At 39.9% G+C, this 19,255-nt stretch overlaps 1 protein-coding gene across 2 annotated transcripts in view; it reads right to left on the bottom strand.

Moving 5' to 3' along the window:
• The window catches only part of copb2 (COPI coat complex subunit beta 2), a 30,433-nt gene continuing 11,178 nt past the window's right edge, over nt 1-19,255 (bottom strand). For both annotated transcript variants that reach the window (XM_062022191.1, XM_062022192.1), the window contains exons 7-22: nt 18,598-18,697; nt 18,379-18,521; nt 18,068-18,267; nt 17,878-17,988; nt 17,663-17,751; nt 17,475-17,581; nt 17,188-17,331; nt 16,987-17,117; nt 16,682-16,889; nt 16,484-16,594; nt 15,378-15,592; nt 15,155-15,293; nt 10,566-10,700; nt 10,430-10,498; nt 997-1,143; nt 1-917 (exon numbers count right to left, since the gene is read on the bottom strand). In XM_062022191.1, the coding sequence (XP_061878175.1) occupies nt 822-917; nt 997-1,143; nt 10,430-10,498; nt 10,566-10,700; nt 15,155-15,293; nt 15,378-15,592; nt 16,484-16,594; nt 16,682-16,889; nt 16,987-17,117; nt 17,188-17,331; nt 17,475-17,581; nt 17,663-17,751; nt 17,878-17,988; nt 18,068-18,267; nt 18,379-18,521; nt 18,598-18,697 (2,145 nt within the window). In that variant the 3' untranslated portion in view covers nt 1-821. The remainder of the gene's footprint in view (nt 918-996; nt 1,144-10,429; nt 10,499-10,565; nt 10,701-15,154; nt 15,294-15,377; nt 15,593-16,483; nt 16,595-16,681; nt 16,890-16,986; nt 17,118-17,187; nt 17,332-17,474; nt 17,582-17,662; nt 17,752-17,877; nt 17,989-18,067; nt 18,268-18,378; nt 18,522-18,597; nt 18,698-19,255) is intronic.

Raw genomic sequence — 19,255 nt, 5'->3', positions numbered from 1 at the left:
AACATGAAAAAAACATCTTTAATTAACACAAAAAAGTTTGGGCAAAAGTACAACAGAAATGTACTGTCTCCTGCACTTTGTCAAAAAGCAGTTTTTGTCCCGTGCATTTTTTAACATCCAAAAATAAGGTTGCACTATTGAATGGAGACAAGTCAAACACTGGTGCCAGATGGAAAGTGTCCACTCAGGTTGAAACTCGTCCCTTTGGACCGCCTATAAGCTCACAGATTGGCTTTCTGGGCCTGCCCTCTTGTCAACATGACAATGATTGACAGCAGCTGACCAATCAGCAGTCAGGTGTGATTAGCTGAAAGAAAATATCGACTTTTCCAGAGTAACAACTTCCTAAAGGGGGACAGGTGCATGGACTTCTTATACAAATAAAGGTAAGACCAGTTTCAGTTTTATACAATAAAAATGGCATCATGAAGTATTTATCAACAAGTTGTTGTGGTTTTAAGGTGCAGCCTGTATGGATGTAGCACAATAAGACATGTCTATATTGTACAGATGAACATGAGCTGAAGTACTTCCTCCCACTCACCAGCCTTCACTTGAATATGGAATGAAGTCAAAGTTGAATATGTACAGTAACCGCCGTTTATTGAACGGCGATTCTTCATGGCAGACGAGACAAAACAAATAAACATAACACGTCGCTTCTTGCAATAAAGTGGAAGATCTCCAACAATCAATAAATGGTGCACAAAATGGAGAGTTAGAAACATAGAGGTGAGGTTTACCATTCCTCCAAGAATAAAACATGACTTTACTCTGTAGTCGTGGACAATATCATATTTAAGTACAATTAAATAAATTCTCTAGTCATCTAGAAAGTCCTCGTCCAGGTTGAGGTCTGAGGTGTAGATGTCATCCAGCTCCATGTTGTCCAGGTCTACATCCAGCTCATCTAGAGTCTGAGCATCAATACATTGACTTCTTCTTTACATCATTGAACAAAGCAGAAAGTCAATACCAACTAAAAAGGAGACTTACCAAATCCACCTTCTCCTGTTCCACCTGTGAAATGGAAGGGGTTTCCTCCTGATCCTGTTGGGGGGCAGGTTCTGGCTCTGAAGGCTTGGCCAAGGACTCCTCTGCCACTTCAGGAACTACGGACACTAAGGGAGACTCTTCAGGCTCCTGAAATCACAATTGAGATTTTTGATTATTATTATTATTAGTGATGTCAAACAAAATAAATCAGATTGTGATGAATCATGATTAAATAGAATTAATTTTTAATCTGTAACAATTATTTAGCATGACAAAAAGACCAAGTAATAAGTGACTACATGAGTACTTCTCATGTTTATGAAACATCTTTGACATCATTTTAATGTTCCCTCAAACATTTACCAACATTATTGTAACTACTTTTCTTTTACTAAAGCAGGGGTGTCAAACTCAAATACAGAGTGGGCCAAAATGTAAAATTGAACAAAGCCGCGGGCCAAGGTTGAACAAATGAACCTTTTAATAGGGACCCAAACAAGTTTTGCATTGAATATTGAACAAGCAAGGCTTATATAACTTTATAGTGACATGCAAAATCGAGTTTCAAATAATAATAATAATTTAAAAATATCAAAGGCATATCAAATCAAATTTAAATAAAAATGGAATGCCTCTTTTCTATTTGCAGCCTTCTGAGGTAAATATCAAAATGAACTTTTTCCACAGGCTAATACATTTGAAAATAAAATAATGAATGAATCAAACATTCAAGCCTTGAAGTAGCAAGAGAAAGAGCATGAATAAAACGTTAATTATTGCTCAGTTTGCTACACTGATTTGCTTCAACACTGAATATGGAACAAGCAACGCTTATATAACTTAATAGTGCAAAATCAACTTTCAAAAAACAAACGAAAAAACATCAATGGCATATTAAATACAATTTTAATAAAAAATTGTATGCCTCTTTTTTATTTGCAGCCTTCTGAGGTAAATATCAACATTAACTTTTTCCACGGGCTAATAAATTTAAAAATAAAATAATGAATAAATCAACCATTCAGGCCTTTTTACTGCTCAGTTTGCAACACACTGATCTAATCTGATGTGCCCAAGCCAGATACCTGGCATCTTTTCTTGGATGCTAGTTCATTAATGTCGGGGCTCAGGCTTTGAGCTGAGGCAGCCTTCATTATCCAACGAAGGTGTTCATCAGTCAGACATATCCTGTGAGACGTTTTCCTCATCTTCATTGAGGAGAAATGTTGCTCACACAGATAAGTGCTGCCGAACATGGAGAGCAATTGAGCAGCTTGGGTGCGGAGCTGAGGCATTGTGTCAGGGATGAATTGTGGAAACTGTGCAGCGCCAACAGCATCATACTTTGACTTCAGCGTGTCATCACACTGGAGTTCAATCAGCTCCATTTGGAGGTTAGTTGGTGCTTTTTCCACATCAACTGCGAAGGGATTACTAAGCAGTTCAAATCTCCATTTCTGACCATCAAAGTCGCCAAATCGCCGGCTAAACTCTGCGCCGAGTACACTGAGTTTTTCAGCAAACGGTAGAGATCTGCGTTTTTATGGTTTGGCAGCAGGGGAAATGGCCAAGGTTTCCTTGCAGCAGCTGATTCTCCCACAGGCAGAGTTTAGTTTTAAAAGCTCTCACTGACAAGTACATATCTGTGATGATGCGGCCCCGCCCCTGTAGCTGCAGGTTCAGCGCATCAAGATGGCTTGAGATGTCACACAGAAAGGCCAGCTCACACAGAAACTTTTGCTCCAGGAGCTCTGCTTGTCCAACTCTTAATTACCGATTCCGATATCAACCAATACGATATATAGTGGTGGAATTAACACATTATTATGCCTAATTTTGTTGTGATGCCCCGCTGGATGCATTAAACCAGACCTGGGCATTGTACGGCCCGCGGGCCGCATCCGGCCCTTTGCGCATCCCTGTCCGGCCCGCGTGAGGCCAATCATAAATTACAAAATAAATTTAAAAAAGTATCTATGTCGAGTGTGCAATACAACGGTGCTGCTTTTGTTTTGAAAAGCGTTATTTGTATTACTTCCGTGTGGACGTATGCGCGTGTGCGATTGTGAGTGAATTGAACGGCGCAATTACAAATTACAAAATAAAGTTTAAAAAACATCTATGTCGTGCGCGCAATACAACTGTGCTGCTTTTATTTTGAAATGTGTTATTTATGCCGTATGTCCGGGGGGAACCTGTGAGGGAAGGTGCATAGAGACAAGTGATGAGACGCTAAAAAAAAGAAAAGTTGATGAGGAATGGCGTGTTTCCAACAAGAGATGGACTGCCAAGTATTTCTTTACATAAATTAATGGTAAAGCCGTGTGCTTAATGTGTGGTACACAGGTTGCTGTGTTTAAATATCATTTTAATCGCCACTACACGAAGAAACACGAGGGAAAATACCGGGATGTGTCTGATGAAGCGCGCGCAAGGGAGGCTGATGCGTTGATGGTAAAACTGCAAAGCCAACAAGGACTTTGTGCCATATTTCACACCCCAGAGATGCAGCCGTCAGGACAAGTTTCGTCATTTCTCACAAAAGCGCCAGAAAAAGTAAGGCGTTTTCTGACGGAGAGTTTATTAAGGAGTGCTTATTGGACTTTGTTGCGCTGATAATGCCCGGAGACTTTGACTGTTTTTCGCTAACTTCGGATGAGAGCTCTGATGCAGTCAATTAAAGAGACAACCACAGGTAATGACTTGTTCACAGAGGTAAATGCGTGTTGGGACAAGCTGGCAGGTGTGACAATCCAATCCACTTTATTTATATAGCACATTTAAACAACAAAATGTTTCCAAAGTGCTGCACAATAATATTACAAACAATATTCAAATATTATCCTTAGCTCTACCAATGACTGAATAAAAATAAAAAACAATTACATATAAAACCAATATAAAAAACAATATAAAATAAATATGATTAAAAACTATTTTTAACAATAGATGGTTGTCCAAATCTGATGGGGAAAAATGTTGGATAATGCAGGATAAAGTGACCATCAAAAGCAATCTGCTTTTGTATAAAGTTAAGTTAGGTTAAATTAAATTATTATTATTATTATTAATTATTATTATTATTATCATCATTATTATTTATCTTACGGTATATCAAAAATAATATTGAGCAAAATTTAATTGAAATATTGTCGTGTGGCCCTCCAGCAGTGCTCGGGTTGCTTATGCGGCCCCCGGTGAAAATTAATTGCCCACCCCTGCATTAAACAATGTAACAAGGTTTTTCAAAATAAATCAACTCAAGTTATGGGAAAAAGTGCCAACATGGCACTGCCATATTTATTATTGAAGTCACAAAGTGCATTATTTTTTTTAACATGCCTCAAAACAGCAGCTTGGAATTTGGGACATGCTCTTCCTGAGAGAGTATGAGGAGGTTGAGGTGGATGGGGTTCGGGGGCGGGGTTGAGGGGGGGTTAGAGCAGCGGGGAGTGGGGGGTCAGGTCTTTTAAAGTTGTTTATACGGCCAACCTCAGTGTGACCTGTATGGCTATTGACCAAGTATGCCTTGCATTCACTTGTGTGTGTAAAAAGCCGTAGATATTATGTGATTGGGCCGGCACGCAAAGGCAGTGCCTTTACGGTTTATTGGCGCTCTTTACTTCTCCCTACGTCCGTGTACACAGCGGCGTTTTAAAAAGTCATACATTTTACTTTTTGAAACCGATAATTTCCAATATTACATTTTAAAGCATTTATCGGCCGATAATATCGGCAGTCCGATATTATCGGACATCTCTAGTAGTACTCCTTAGACACGTTGGCTCCACAAACGAGACAAACAGGTCTGTCTTTTACATATATAAACAGATATTCTGTCTCCCACCTGTCCAGAAAAGTTCTGTTTTCTCCCTTCCTTTTCACCATTTTTGGTAGGGGTAACACAGTGACACTGACAGTTGTAGTATGAGGCCGCAGCACGTCTGGGAGAGATGCACGGGGAGGCGGGGTGAGCCGGCCAACTTTCAGCCAAGGCGTTGCGCAAGAACACGGATCGCTACTGACCCAGAGGAGAGAGCATGGCTGGTGCGCCAAAACAGCAGCAGAGCATTATGGGATTTGTAGTATTAACGGTGAATGCGGTGTTACAGCGGCACCGCTCTAATGTTAATTTGATATTGCCTCGAGGGCCAAATGAAATTACACGGCGGGCCAGATTTTGACACCCATGTACTAAAGTGTTATTTCAAGACAAGTGTGGAGTTGTTTTGTTGTTTTAAGTACACAAATATCCCATGTTTGTGTCTTCCATATGGACATGTTTGCTTCTGCAGCTTGTCCACGCTGAGACAAAGTGCTCCAAATGCATTCCAGTCATTGACGTCTTAATGTCATAAACATTGATTTTATTGCCTTAATGACACTGAAAGATACAGACATGCTACCTCAACTTAAGAGTCACAGCTTAAAAACATTTTGAGATAAGAGCTGCTTCTCGGCTAATTGTGATGCTTAAAGGCCTACTGAAATGAATTTTTTTTATTTAAACGGGGATAGCAGATCTATTCTATGTGTCATACTTGATCATTTCGCGATATTGCCATATTTTTGCTGAAAGGATTTAGTATAGAACAACGACGATAAAGATTGCAACTTTTGGTATCTGATAAAAAAAAGGCTTGCACCTACCGGAAGTAGCGTGACGTAGTCAGTTGAACATATACGCAAAGTTCCCTATTGTTTACAATGATGGCCGCATGAAGTGAGAGAGATTCGGACCGAGAAAGCGACAATTTCCCCATTAATTTGAGCGAGGATGAAAGATTTGTGGATGAGTAAAGTGCAAGTGAAGGACTAGTGGGGAGTTGAAGCTATTCAGATAGGGAAGATGCTGTGAGAGCCGGGGGTGACCTAATATTCAGCTGGGAATGACTACAACAGTAAATAAACACAAGACATATATATATACTCTATTAGCCACAACACAACCAGGCTTATATTTAATATGCCACAAATTAATCCTGCATAAAAACACCTGCGTGTTTGTTATGCTAGCTCCTAGCTCCTCTGCTAGCTCCTAGCTCCATAGAACACGCCAATACAATTCAAACACCTGATCAACACACACAATCACTCAGCCCAAAAGACCGTTTACCTAACCCAAGGTTCATAAAGCTTATATATTTTTAAAAAGTTACGTACGTGACGCGCACATACGGTCAAGTTATCGAATGTTTAGCAGCCAAGGCTGCATACTCACGGTACCTGATATTCAGCTGGGAATGACTACAACAGTAAATAAACACAAGACATATATATACTCTATTAGCCACAACACAACCAGGCTTATATTTAATATGCCACAAATTAATCCTGCATAATAACACCTGCGTGTTTGTTATGCTAGCTCCTAGCTCCTAGCTCCATAGAACACGCCAATACAATTCAAACACCTGATCAACACACACAATCACTCAGCCCAAAAGACCGTTCACCTAACCCAAGGTTCATAAAGCTTATATATTTTTAAAAAGTTACGTAGGTGACGCGCACGTACGGTACGGTACGTGTTATGCTAGCTCCTAGCTCCTCTGCTAGCTCCTAGCTCCATAGAACACGCCAATACAATTCAAACACATGATCAACACACACAATCACTCAGCCCAAAAGACCGTTCACCTAACCCAAGGTTCATAAAGCTTATATATTTTAAAAAAGTTACGTACGTGACGCGCACGTACGGTACGGTACGTGTTATGCTAGCTCCTCTGCTAGCTCCTAGCTCCATAGAACACGCCAATACAATTCAAACACATGATCAACACACACAATCACTCAGCCCAAAAGACCGTTCACCTAACCCAAGGTTCATAAAGCTTATATATTTAAAAAAAGTTACGTACATACGCAAAAAAAAGCCAAAGCTGCATACTCACAGTAGCACGTCTGCGTCTTTGTCATCCAAATCAAAGTAATCCTGGTAAGAGTCTGTGTTGTCCCAGTTCTCTACAGGCGTCTGTGTATCCAAATCAAAAGTCCTCCTGGTTAGAGTCTCTGTTATCCGAGTTCTTCCATCTTGACTGCATCTTTCGGGAATGTAAACAAAGAAGCGCCGGCTGTGTACTGTTGTGGCTGACTACGTTCGAAAAATACGTCCATTTCGCACCGACAACTTTTTTCTTTGCTTGCTCGGCTTCCTTCTCAATAATGCAATTAACATGATTGAAACAGATTCACGAACACAGATGTCCAGAATACTGTGGAATTATGAAATGAAAACAGAGCTTTTTCGTATCGGCTTCAATGTGGAAGGCATACCCGTGTTCGCCGGGCTACGTCACACGCATACGTCATCCTCAGAGGCGTTTCGAACCGGAAGTTTAGCGGCAAATTTAAAATGTCACTTTATAAGTTAACCCGGCCGTATTGGCATGTGTTATAATGTTAAGATTTCATCATTGATATATAAACTATCAGACTGCGTGGTCGCTAGTAGTGGGTTTCAGTAGGCCTTTAAAGCAAACATTTTAGTTACAAACATCCCCGCCATTAAATGGCGTAGCAAATGCCACAACAATCCCCTAAAACAGGGGTCTCCAAACTACGGCCCGCGGGCCGGATCAGGCCCCCCAGCATCCAAAATCCGGCCCCCAGGATGTCCCAAGTAAAAAAAAAAAATTATTATTATTATTATTATTTTTTTAAATCTTTCCATTCTAATCCATTTTCTACCGCTTGTTACTCTTGGTGTCTCCTAGCCGCTCAGGCAAATCATATTGTCTAAAAATGAATTTTCCCATCGATAACGTGACAATGTTAAATGTTGATGAACATCAATATTAAATGACAAAACCGATTATAAAGACAATATATGTATATATATATATATATATATATATATATATATATATATATATATATATATATATATATATATATATATATATATATATATATATATATATATATATATATATATATATATATATATATATATATATATATATATATATATATATATATATATATATATATATATATATATATATATATATATATACATACATACACACACTACCATTCAAAAGTTTGGGGTCACCCAAACAATTTTGTGGAATAGCCTTCATTTCTAAGAACAAGAATAGACTGTCGAGTTTCAGATGAAAGTTCTTTTTCTGGCCATTTTGAGCGTTTGACCCCACAAATGTGATGCTCCAGAAACTCAATCTGCTCAAAGGAAGGTCAGTTTTGTAGCTTCTGTAACGAGCTAAACTGTTTTCAGATGTGTGAACATGATTGCACGAGGGTTTTCTAATCATCAATTAGCCTTCTGAGCCAATGAGCAAACACATTGTACCATTAGAACACTGGAGTGATAGTTGCTGGAAATGGGCCTCTATACACCTATGTAGATATTGCACCAAAAACCAGACATTTGCAGCTAGAATAGTCATTTACCACATTAGCAATGTATAGAGTGTATTTCTTTAAAGTTAAGACTAGTTTAAAGTTATCTTCATTGAAAAGAACAGTGCTTTTCCTTCAAAAATAAGGACATTTCAATGTGACCCCAAACTTTTGAACGGTAGTGTATATATATATATATATATAGTTATTTATTTATACATATTGCATATACACACACACACACACACACACACACACACACACACACACACACACACACACACACACACACACACACACACACACACACACACACACAGACACAGACACAGACACAGACACAGACACAGACACAGACAGCCTGGCCCCCGGCCAAATTTTTTTAACCCAATGTGGCCCCCGAGTCTAAAAGTTTGGGGACCCCTGCCCTAAAACATCTGTTTTACTCGCTGGTGTTAGCTTAAATCTTATAGCTTTGTTTTCAACCATGGCAAGGAAGAAAGTGAGTGAAGGACCGTGGATGATACACCAGCTTTACCTACACTGCCATGATGCCTGTGGGGGCGTGTTATGGGCGTGGTCATGACAGAGTAATTTGCATAATTTGCTATTATATGATTTTCTTATAAAAAGGCTCAACAAATGTATACATACATTTAAAACAAATCTGTTATTAGTATTAACATATCTTTTTTATCAGTTTGCCATATTTTTGTGCAAAGTACTTTGTTGAGATTGTTTTCAAAGTGTTTACAGACTTTTAATGACTAACAACTAGCAACAAATGTAGCATCTTCTTCTGGGGTTATTATAGAATGTACTCGTGATTAGAGACTACTTCTGTCCCTCCATGTCACTGACTAAAGAGGCTGCAGCGAGCTTGACGTCACGCTTGATTGGTGCTGTTGCTCTAGTTTCACTTTCTCTTCTTCAAAGCAGCCACTTTCCTCTTAATATTTGCACATTTTGTAGATGGCTGTCCGCGGGTATATCTTCAATATATATAAAAACTATGTCCACATCACAGACATGCTGACAACGCACCAGACAATGGTGTGCGTTTTGTTTACTTCCGTTTTCAGTGATCAAAGTCTTTTTTCGGTGGTCAAGTTTTCGGTACATCACTTATCAATAGTGTGTAAATAATAGGCTATATATATCAATTCAAACTGTAACGACCAGCTAATGGAAATGTTTTATGTTTGTGTGGTTTGGATTTGATGTTTGTTTTTCCCATGTTTGCAAACACACAGTCCGTATCTGAAAGGTGATTGGTGGAGAATGAGGAAGTGTTGTTGTGTGTCGAGGGAAGCACGGACTCACGAGAGAAGTGTTTTCACGGGAGTTTAACCTGTTGAAATTGTGCCGTTTGTTATCATAAGATTGGTAATAAAAGTTAAAAATAGCGCCAGACTTTGGGGGACTACAATATATTACTTTAATTTTTTTTCAAGTAAAAAACAAAACGTATTTTCAGGGTGTGGCTGTAATAAAAAATGCAGTGGCGGTGCGCCACATTCAACTACTTTAAGGGGAAACCCTGTACACATTAAATTAAAGAAATAAACCATCAAAACATGACCGACTTGGCAAGTCAGTTTGGGTGTATCGATGCTAGTCTGCAACATACTGAAGTAGAATGATTTTAACGCCAGCCAAGACCAATAAAATAACATCTAAACGGCAGACATTTATCCATAAAAATGTGTAGAAGCTGCTGATTGTGTGTTTGACAGAGAAACAGTTGGAAGGAGATATCATAAAAGTCCACTCTCCAAGGTACATCTGTACATTACTTCATAAAACTACTGTTGTTGTTTGTAGTACGTTCTATTATATTGTTTTTATACAATGTTTGTAGAAAATGTATTTTAAAAGGCATGTTAGGTGTTAAAACTGTGCTGTTATGACAGGGCCAACCTCCAATTAAATTAATTTCAATTCCTTTAAATGGATGATGTTTTGAGTTAAGAGCTTTGTCACAGAACCAATTAAGCTCCTAAGTTGAGGTTCTAGTGTAGTGCTAAAGATGTGACACACAAGTGGATGGAAAATGTCAACAAACCTCATGAGGAGAAGTTTCTTTGAGCTCGTATCCTTCAGCCTCCTCTAAAATATTCCGGTCTTCATTTAGCTGTAAAAAACATAATAAAGTTTAAAATATGAAAGATGCAGTCTTGTTGTGTGGTGTAACAACTCACTGTGACCAGGGGATAGTCTTTGGCAGGTCTGCTGCCTAAGCAAGTTTCTCTGAGGAAATGCTCTGCTGCAAAGGCTTCTTTCAGACCAGGAAACAGGTTTTCATACTCTGTGGGGTCAGCTAAGGAGTCAGCAGCCTAGGATGCAGAGAAGTTAGGTTCAAACAACAAATAGATATGAACTAATGTTAGGGCTGCACCATTATTCACATCAAGCTTTTAATTAGTGCCATAAAGTAATCACAAGAAGCGAAGGTTTTTTGATTTTTCTTTCTCCACCGTGGCCAACATTTGTCAGACATGTTCGCCAACCAGAATTGTTGAGTCTCACGTTTCTTCTTCTCTCATTTCTAGTGTTCTGAAAATTACTTTTAAAAAGTAATTAATAATAGTTACTCGTTACTTTACCCAAAAAGTAATTGAATTACTAACCAAATTACTCTTTAGTAAATGTAATTAATTACAAGGGAAAGTAATTAATATGTTACTTTAAAAAAAACTTTAAATATCTGGCATAGGCAATTGTGAGATGTTTAATATGAGAACAGTGTGTGGAGTCTGTGCTTTTAAAAGGCGGGGCCTGTTGCCTAGTGACGTCATCGAGTGTTTTCAACGTAGCTGTGTTTGTTAGCTTTAGCCATTTATATCCTTTTAAATGGTAGGTTGCATTATTCGTATATATTATGATTACATTAAACTGTATAGTTTGCATGGGTTATTTCTTCAGTTTAGGAGCATGATGAAGACCAGTCATTCTCAAACTGTGGTGCCTGTGCCACTAGTGGTACATGGGCTCCATTTAGTGGTATGCCAAATAATCAGGAAGCGCGTGCATACAGACAAAAACTGTCGAAGAGAAGCAACAAACCATTAGCAGCCATGTTGGTGTTATGACAGAATATATTAATGATACGTTCAATGACAGCTAACGCTAGCTATCCAAATTGCTGTTATTAGCTAACAACACATAAAGCTAATGCGTGTGCACGTGTTACATACGTACGTAGTTACGTCATTACGTACAAGCCGTGAGAGGGCGGGATATACTGTGTAGAATACTTTGAAAGGATGGCATCTGTGTAAATGTTGCACGCCTCCTTTTACTTCAATATTCAAACACAGTGTTACTGTTCAAACTGTGAGTAATGGAACAGTGGCCAAAAATAATAAACATGCTTGTTAAAAAAAAACTCTGCCTTGATTTTATTGAACACTTAGGCCTACTACACTACTGTATCTTAACATTGGTCCTTATTGTGGTACTCTGAGAGCCAAGTGTTCCCTTCCAACTTGAACGTCTTTACAAAAAAACTGGTCTGACTGTACACAAGGACATGTACATCCAACACCTTCAACATTACAAAGACTGCCTAAATAACACCAAATCATCCTACTACACAACTTTAATTAGTTTTAATGAAGGCAATTCCAAAATCACCCAGATTCACCGACAACTTCCTTCTTCTTCTCCTCAACCCCAGTACACCCCCCCCTGCCTCCCTTAACCATTCATTTCCTTGTTTTTCACTGCCTTCTCAGTTGGACATCACTGCACTTATCCGTCGATCCAAGCCATCCATCTTTTAGATCCCCTGCCTGCTGCTTTGGTGAAAGTCTGCCTCGCCTCACTGATTCACCTCATCACCAATATCATCCATTCTTCTCTCACTACTGGAATTGTTCCCTCTGCTTTCAAAATAGCAGCCATAACACCAATTTTGAAAAAAACAGGCTCAGATCCAAATAATTATAATAATCTTCGTCCCATTTAAAATCAGCCATTCATCTCAAAAATCCTTGAAAAAACTGTCTCCTCCCAACGTCATTCCAAACCCCGTTTCCATATGAGTTGGGGAATTGTGTTAGATGTAAATATAAACGGAATACAATGATTTGCAAATCATTTTCAACCCATATTCAGTTGAATATGCTACAAAGACAACATATTTGATGTTCAAACTGATAAACATTTTTTTTTGTGCAAATAATCATTAACTTTAGAATTTGATGCCAACAACACGTGACAAAGAAGTTGGGAAAGGTGGCAATAAATACTGATAAAGTTGAGGAATGCTCATCAAACACTTATTTGGAACATCCCACAGGTGTTCAGGCTAATTGGGAACAGGTGGGTGCCATGATTGGGTATAAAAACAGCTTCCCAAAAAATGCTCAGTCTTTCACAAGAAAGGATGGGGCGAGGTACACCACTTTGTCCACAATTGCGTTAGCAAATAGTCAAACAGTTTAAGAACAACGTTTCTCAAAGTGCAATTGCAAGAAATTTAGGGATTTCCACATCTACGGTCCATAATATCATCAAAAGGTTCAGAGAATCTGGAGAAATCACTCCACGTAAGCGGCATGGCCGGAAACCAACTTTGAATGACCGTGACCTTCGATCCCTCAGACGGCACTGTATCAAAAACCGACATCAATCTCTAAAGGATATCACCACATGGGCTCAGGACCACTTCAGAAAACCACTGTCACTAAATACAGTTCGTCGCTACATCTGTAAGTGCAAGTTAAAGCTCTATTATGCAAAGCGAAAGCCATTTATCAACAACATCCAGAAACGCCGCCGGCTTCTCTGGGCCCGAGATCATCTAAGATGGACTCATGCAAAGTGGAAAAGCGTTCTGTGGTCTGACGAGTCCACATTTCAAATTGTTTTTGGAAATATTCGACATTGTGTCATCCGGACCAAAGGGGAAGCGAACCATCCAGACTGTTATCGACGCAAAGTTCAAAAGCCAGCATCTGTGATGGTATGGGGGTGCATTAGTGCCCAAAGCATGGGTAACTTACACATCTGTGAAGGCACCATTAATGCTGAAAGGTACATACAGGTTTTGGAACAACATATGCTGCCATCTAAACGCCGTCTTTTTCATGGACGCCCCTGCTTATTTCAGCAGGACAATGCCAAGCCACATTCAGCACGTGTTACAACAGCGTGGCTTCGTAAAACAAAAAAAGAGTGCGGGTACTTTCCTGGCCCGCCTGCAGTCCAGACCTGTCTTACATCGAAAATGTGTGGCGCATTATGAAGCGTAAAATACGACAGCGGAGACCCCGGACTGTTGAATGACTGAAGCTCTACATAAAACAAGAATGGAAAAGAATTCCACTTCAAAGCTTCAACAATTAGTTTCCTCAGTTCCCAATCGTTTATTGAGTGTTGTTAAAAGAAAAGATGATGTAACACAGTGGTGAACATGCCCTTTCCCAACTACTTTGGCACGTGTTGCAGCCATAAAATTTAAGTTAATTATTACTTGCAAAAAAAAAAAAAGTTTGAGTTTGAACATCAAATATGTTGTCTTTGTAGTGCATTCAATTGAATATGGGTTGAAAAGGATTTGCAAATCATTGTATTCCGTTTATATTTACATCTAACACAATTTCCCTACTCATATGGAAACAGGGTTTGTATATGAACAATTCCAGTCTGGTTTCCTCCCCCTGCACAGCATAGAAACAGCACTTGTAAAAATCATAAACGATCTCCTCCTGGCAGCTGATTCTGGTCTTTTCACTACCCTAATTCTTTTAGATCTCACTGCAGCCTTTGATACCATTTCACACACTGTCCTCCTCCATAGATTGCACAGTTTTGGCATCACAAGCACACCCCTCCACTATTTTAGATCATATCTCTCCGACCGCACTCAGTTTGTTCAACTCCGTTCATTCAAATCCCCTCCGTCTCCCGTTTCCTCTGGTGTACCCCAGGGCTCTGTTCTTGGTTCCCTGCTTTTTATCATTTTCATTCTTCCCCTTGGCAATATTTTCCGTAAATTTAAAATACATTTTCACTGTTATGCGGATGACACCCAGCTCTACATCTCAACCAAACCAACTGCTTCTCTTCCCCCTTCCTCAACCAAACCAACTGCTTCTCTTCCTCCTTCCTCCCTTACAGACTGCCTCAGTGAACTCAAGCAGTGGTTCTCATCCAATTTCCTTCAACTCAATAGTAATGAAACTAAAATCTTACTAGTAGGTACAAAATCCATTCTCGACAAAACCAACAGCTTGTCCGTTACTCTCGGCAATTCCTCTGTCTCACTCTCCTCCCAAGTCAAGAGTCTGGACTCAAAACACACCTATTCCTGACTGCTTATTCATTTTTAATCGTATCAATCTTTGTTGTTGTTGTTTTTATCCAATTGATTTTATTGTTTTGATTTTGTACGTTGTCCTTGAGTGCCCAGAAAGGCACCTTATAAAATGTATTATCATTATTATTGTTCTAATGTGTGGCACCTTGACTCAAGAATGTGTTGACTGACAGCCTGAAAGTAACATGTCTTCCTTCTCTTGTTATTTTCACAGTTATATGCATTTTTATGTATAAAATACAAAAATTGCAAATCGAATTGCAATGGCCATTTTGGGGATAAAAATCGCAATTAGGTGTTTTCTGAAAATCGTGCAGCCCAAGTTAATGCCGTTTTATCCAGGAATTGAGCAAAAACATTTCCCCCAAGAGAGAAAAGAGAATGCCAGCTATGGCAACCTCAAGTCACACCATTTTCTGGAGTAATTCTGTTTTAATGGATTACTAAACCACATGTGGAATTCACCTTCTGGTTGACTTTGGCCAAGCTTTCCCTCCACAGTTTGACCACACGGGACACCTGGCTGGGCAGGTAAGTGCGAGCCAGAAAAGCAGCTTCGGGCAGACGATTAGTTCTGATCAGAAGCTCCAAGCATTGATCCAGTCTGTGTGGATTTATTGTAGAACAGTTGTGGTGATGAGGCCTGCACAACTCAGCTTCTACTCCGTCAGTCACGTGTGGTACTTACTTGCCCTGCAGGAAGTAGGTCATGAAGGCCACGTTGTTCTTGCCATCCCTCTCTGCACCCTCAGCCAGCTTGCCCACCATCGTGGCGTTACCAGAGGCTGTGGCGAGGAGAAGCAGGCCGCCGTAGTCCTGCGCATGATGCAAACACTCCTGGGCCAGGCCGAACTGGCACTTGCTTATGGCGAGTTCTGCCAACTGCTTCCACTTTTGCTCCGACTGAAAGAGAAATGTATAGATGACAAACTATGAGAAATGTCTCAGCTGGATCAGAGTTAGCTTATAGGAGTCTGCATTTTCAAGTGAACAGGAAGAACATCAACGGGCACAAATCTGTTTGTTGGAAGGTTAGTTCATGAATTGAATGAAAACAATCCCATTGTTACTGCAATACATTCATTAATACAAAAGGATTATACAATTTACTTTCCTTAAATAGTTGTATTGATCGTCAACGACACGTAGGCCTACTAAAGAATGTGGGTCACGTAACACTTTCTAGGTAACGTTTCTCCTTTAATGTGGCAATCTATCATGGTGATTATTATTATTAGTAAAAATGACAGCGTAATGATCAACACGCATATCGCAAATTGCACCTTCCCAAACATGAAATTTAAAATTCTAAATTTTAAAAAGGTGAAGTTCCCCTCTGGAACCGGACTATTTTCTTTTAAAAGTGAACTGGATAATTTAGTGTTTGGGCATGACTTCCTGTCCAACACAAGCAGATTTTAGCTAAATTGAACGAAGTTGTTGCGGCGACGGGCAACTAAAAAAACTCAGCATAAATTTTGTGCAAAAGTGCTGAACGTCACCACCATGTTGGTGCTGCTCCGCAGGCAGTGTAAATAGACACTATGATTTAAATAAAAACCAAAAGTGTCCGTTACCATGGAGATGACGTTTTGCCGCCGTTTCACATCCTGTGAAAATAAGGGGTGGGTAATCGCTGCAACACCTTTCTAGCATCGGGAAGGAAAGATGTGCTAGTTTTGTCCGAAATCGGAGGGAGTGATTGCTGATTTTGCCATAAGCTTGTGGGACATGACAACATGAACTAAAGTTGGAAGTGTCCATTGAGGTGAGAATGCAGCTGAATGACTCTACCTCCGCCTCCACAGCCAGCTGGTAAGCAATCTTCAACTCTCCCAGCTGCAAGGCCAGCTCAAACCTGTGCTCAGGGTCTGTGGACACAGCTAACGCCTGCTGCTTGAAACCCTGTGGAGCCGGGAAAAAACGTAAATGTGCTCTAAGCAAAAAGAAAGCTAAGAATCAGTAGTGACAAACCACAAATCCAGTGCTGACCTGTTTCTCCAAGAAATGAGCCACTCTGGTTCTTTGCTCTTTTGGAATTGTGGGAAGAACCTTGTCGGCCATGCTAAAGTCCCTCCTCATGACAGCAGTCTGGTACTCTAAAACGGAGACCAGCAGGGAGTAGCTGACGATGTTGAGCTCCTTGTCCCCCAGGTAGAGACGGTCATCTTTGGGTATGTAACCAAGTAAATACATGGTTCTGTACAGAGAACATAAATATTAACAGCTAAGCATATTGTCTTGACTGTAAAGCTTGAAGGTAACTTGAGACAAGGAATGGAATGCAAATATCTGACCTGTCCAGGTGAGCAATAGTAACAATCTCTCCTCCGACAAAGTAGTTGAGTCTGTTCACAGAGCTCGTGTAAATGAAGCAGTCACCAACCCAAAGTCCAGTTTTCACAATCTCCTGGATCTCTCCCTGGACCTGAACAGAGAGGAAATCCACTATAAACTTAGTCCATTTTGGCCAACAGTGAGAAATGCCAGACCCTAACTTCGAATGCGTCCTCGATTCCATCCTCTGTCATTCCCTCGTTGTTCTCTTGTGAGGCAGCGACTTTTTCTGACAGGTATTTAAGAATGAAGAAGGACTCCTCTGTCGCGATGCACACCAACTCACCAGAGTCTGACCAGAAGATCTGCAGACATGAAAACAGAATGAGAGAAACAAAGGTGAGTTTCAACATTGGTAAAGCAGAAAGGAGTTCACATGCAATACTGCAAGAGTAAATGATCAGTAAACAAGTTTACAGCAGGATGAGAAAAGTAGGACAAGTCTTACGTGTTTGGGTTGAATCTCGATGCGGCGGATAAGTTCCGTGTTCTCCCAGTCATAAAATGCCAGACCATTCACCGACCTCACACCGAGCAAGAAACCTCCATAGATCCCTGCAGATTTAACAACCATACACATTTTTTCCATCATGTCCTACTTTAATAACCCCTTTAATAGCAACATTTCTTACTTACCTTCAGCTCCAAAGTCAGGCTTAAAAGATTTCTTTTCTTTGAAATTCTTATAGAGTTTTACGACACTGTTGCTTTCTCGAATGGCATATCTGATAAGGAAAAACTTGGTTTATTATCGATGATATAAGTTTAAAAAATAAAACAAAAACAAATCAGTAATTTGCTTGACATGCAACATAACTGACAGTAGAATCTCAGAAGGACCCAAAACTTACTCTGATGAGTCATGAGCCCAAACAAATTCTTGTGCGGAGCCAAAGCTCTTGTTCCTCAGCGCCATGGCAGTATAGATGATGTACTCACCATCTCCACACACCACCACAAACCTACCAACGACAGCTCACAATGAGACACAGTTAATTGGACACCTTTAGTGGTTTGTGCACCTTGTCGCTACAAGCATACCTCCCATTGGGGTTATGTTGGATAGTTTGAGGGTATATTTCACAGCTGCCCATGTCTTTCACAGCCAATGGGAGCCTCTCTCCATCCTTGATTTCCGCATCTCCCATTGCCTTCAAGTTGGCCTGCTGGATTTCACTGTGCTTAGCCCAAATGATTTTCCCGTTGGTGTCCATTGACATGGCCGGCTCTTCACGACCCACCTTAGAGTAAAGAAGCAGATCATTTACAGTCACTTTCATTTTCTATTTATAAAGATTGTGTAAATTGACTGCTAAGGCATTTAATTATTTTAAATTATGTATTGTACTCACTTTGATAATGATGCTGCCTTCATCATAACCCAGTGCTACATTGTTTGAGCCCCTGAGGCCGCACACGCACCACACTCGTTCCATGCCATAGTTTAGGGTGCTCTCCAGGCGGTAAGTGCTAGAGTGCCAAATACGTACCGTCCCTAAATGAGGAAAGGGTTAGGTTATACAATGCCGAGATCGAATAAAAAAAAGAACACAGGGGATTTTCCAGCTCACCATCCTCTGACCCGGTGATGATGATTGGCAGCTCTGGGTGGAAACTTACACAGGAAACATTCTGGGCATGGCCTTCCAAAGTCTGAACACAAGTTTTGTTCTAGAACACAGAGATAATTAGCTTTAACACAGAGATAATTAGCTTTAACAACTCAAGCAGTGTTTTTGACTGCTTATGTATTGGGTATGTATTGATAGATGTATAGTCTGTTACATACAATACTGCTTATGTGTTGGGTATGTATTGATAGATGTATAGTCTGTTACATACAATACTGCTGGCTACTCCTGTTGCCGTTAATATCTGCATATATAGCATTTATTATTCATCTACAGTTGGCAGATACATTGTTGTTGCTGCTCATTCATACTGGTGTAAATATGTACATCATAGATATGAACAAAATGATAGTTGTCAGCTGTTACCTTGATCAAACATGGCGGAAATGTTTGTTACCAGATACTGCAGTAGTAAACAGTAGGGATGCAAAAGTACCCTGTATAATCCTGCACGGGACAATTCAACTTTGACAAAAAATTTGAAAAAAATGTGGTATTAATCGAGATCGAATGATATAAAAAAACTAATCGTGATCATTTTTTGCCATATCACCCAGCCCTGGCACAAGCCCAGAAGCAACCCGCCTGGAGACAAAAG

The sequence above is a fragment of the Entelurus aequoreus genome, linkage group LG16 (assembly GCF_033978785.1).
Source record: "Entelurus aequoreus isolate RoL-2023_Sb linkage group LG16, RoL_Eaeq_v1.1, whole genome shotgun sequence".
In the NCBI taxonomy this organism is placed as follows: Eukaryota; Metazoa; Chordata; class Actinopteri; order Syngnathiformes; family Syngnathidae; genus Entelurus; species Entelurus aequoreus.
Note: the sequence above shows the minus strand (reverse complement) of the source record. Positions and strands in the feature narration are given on the sequence as shown.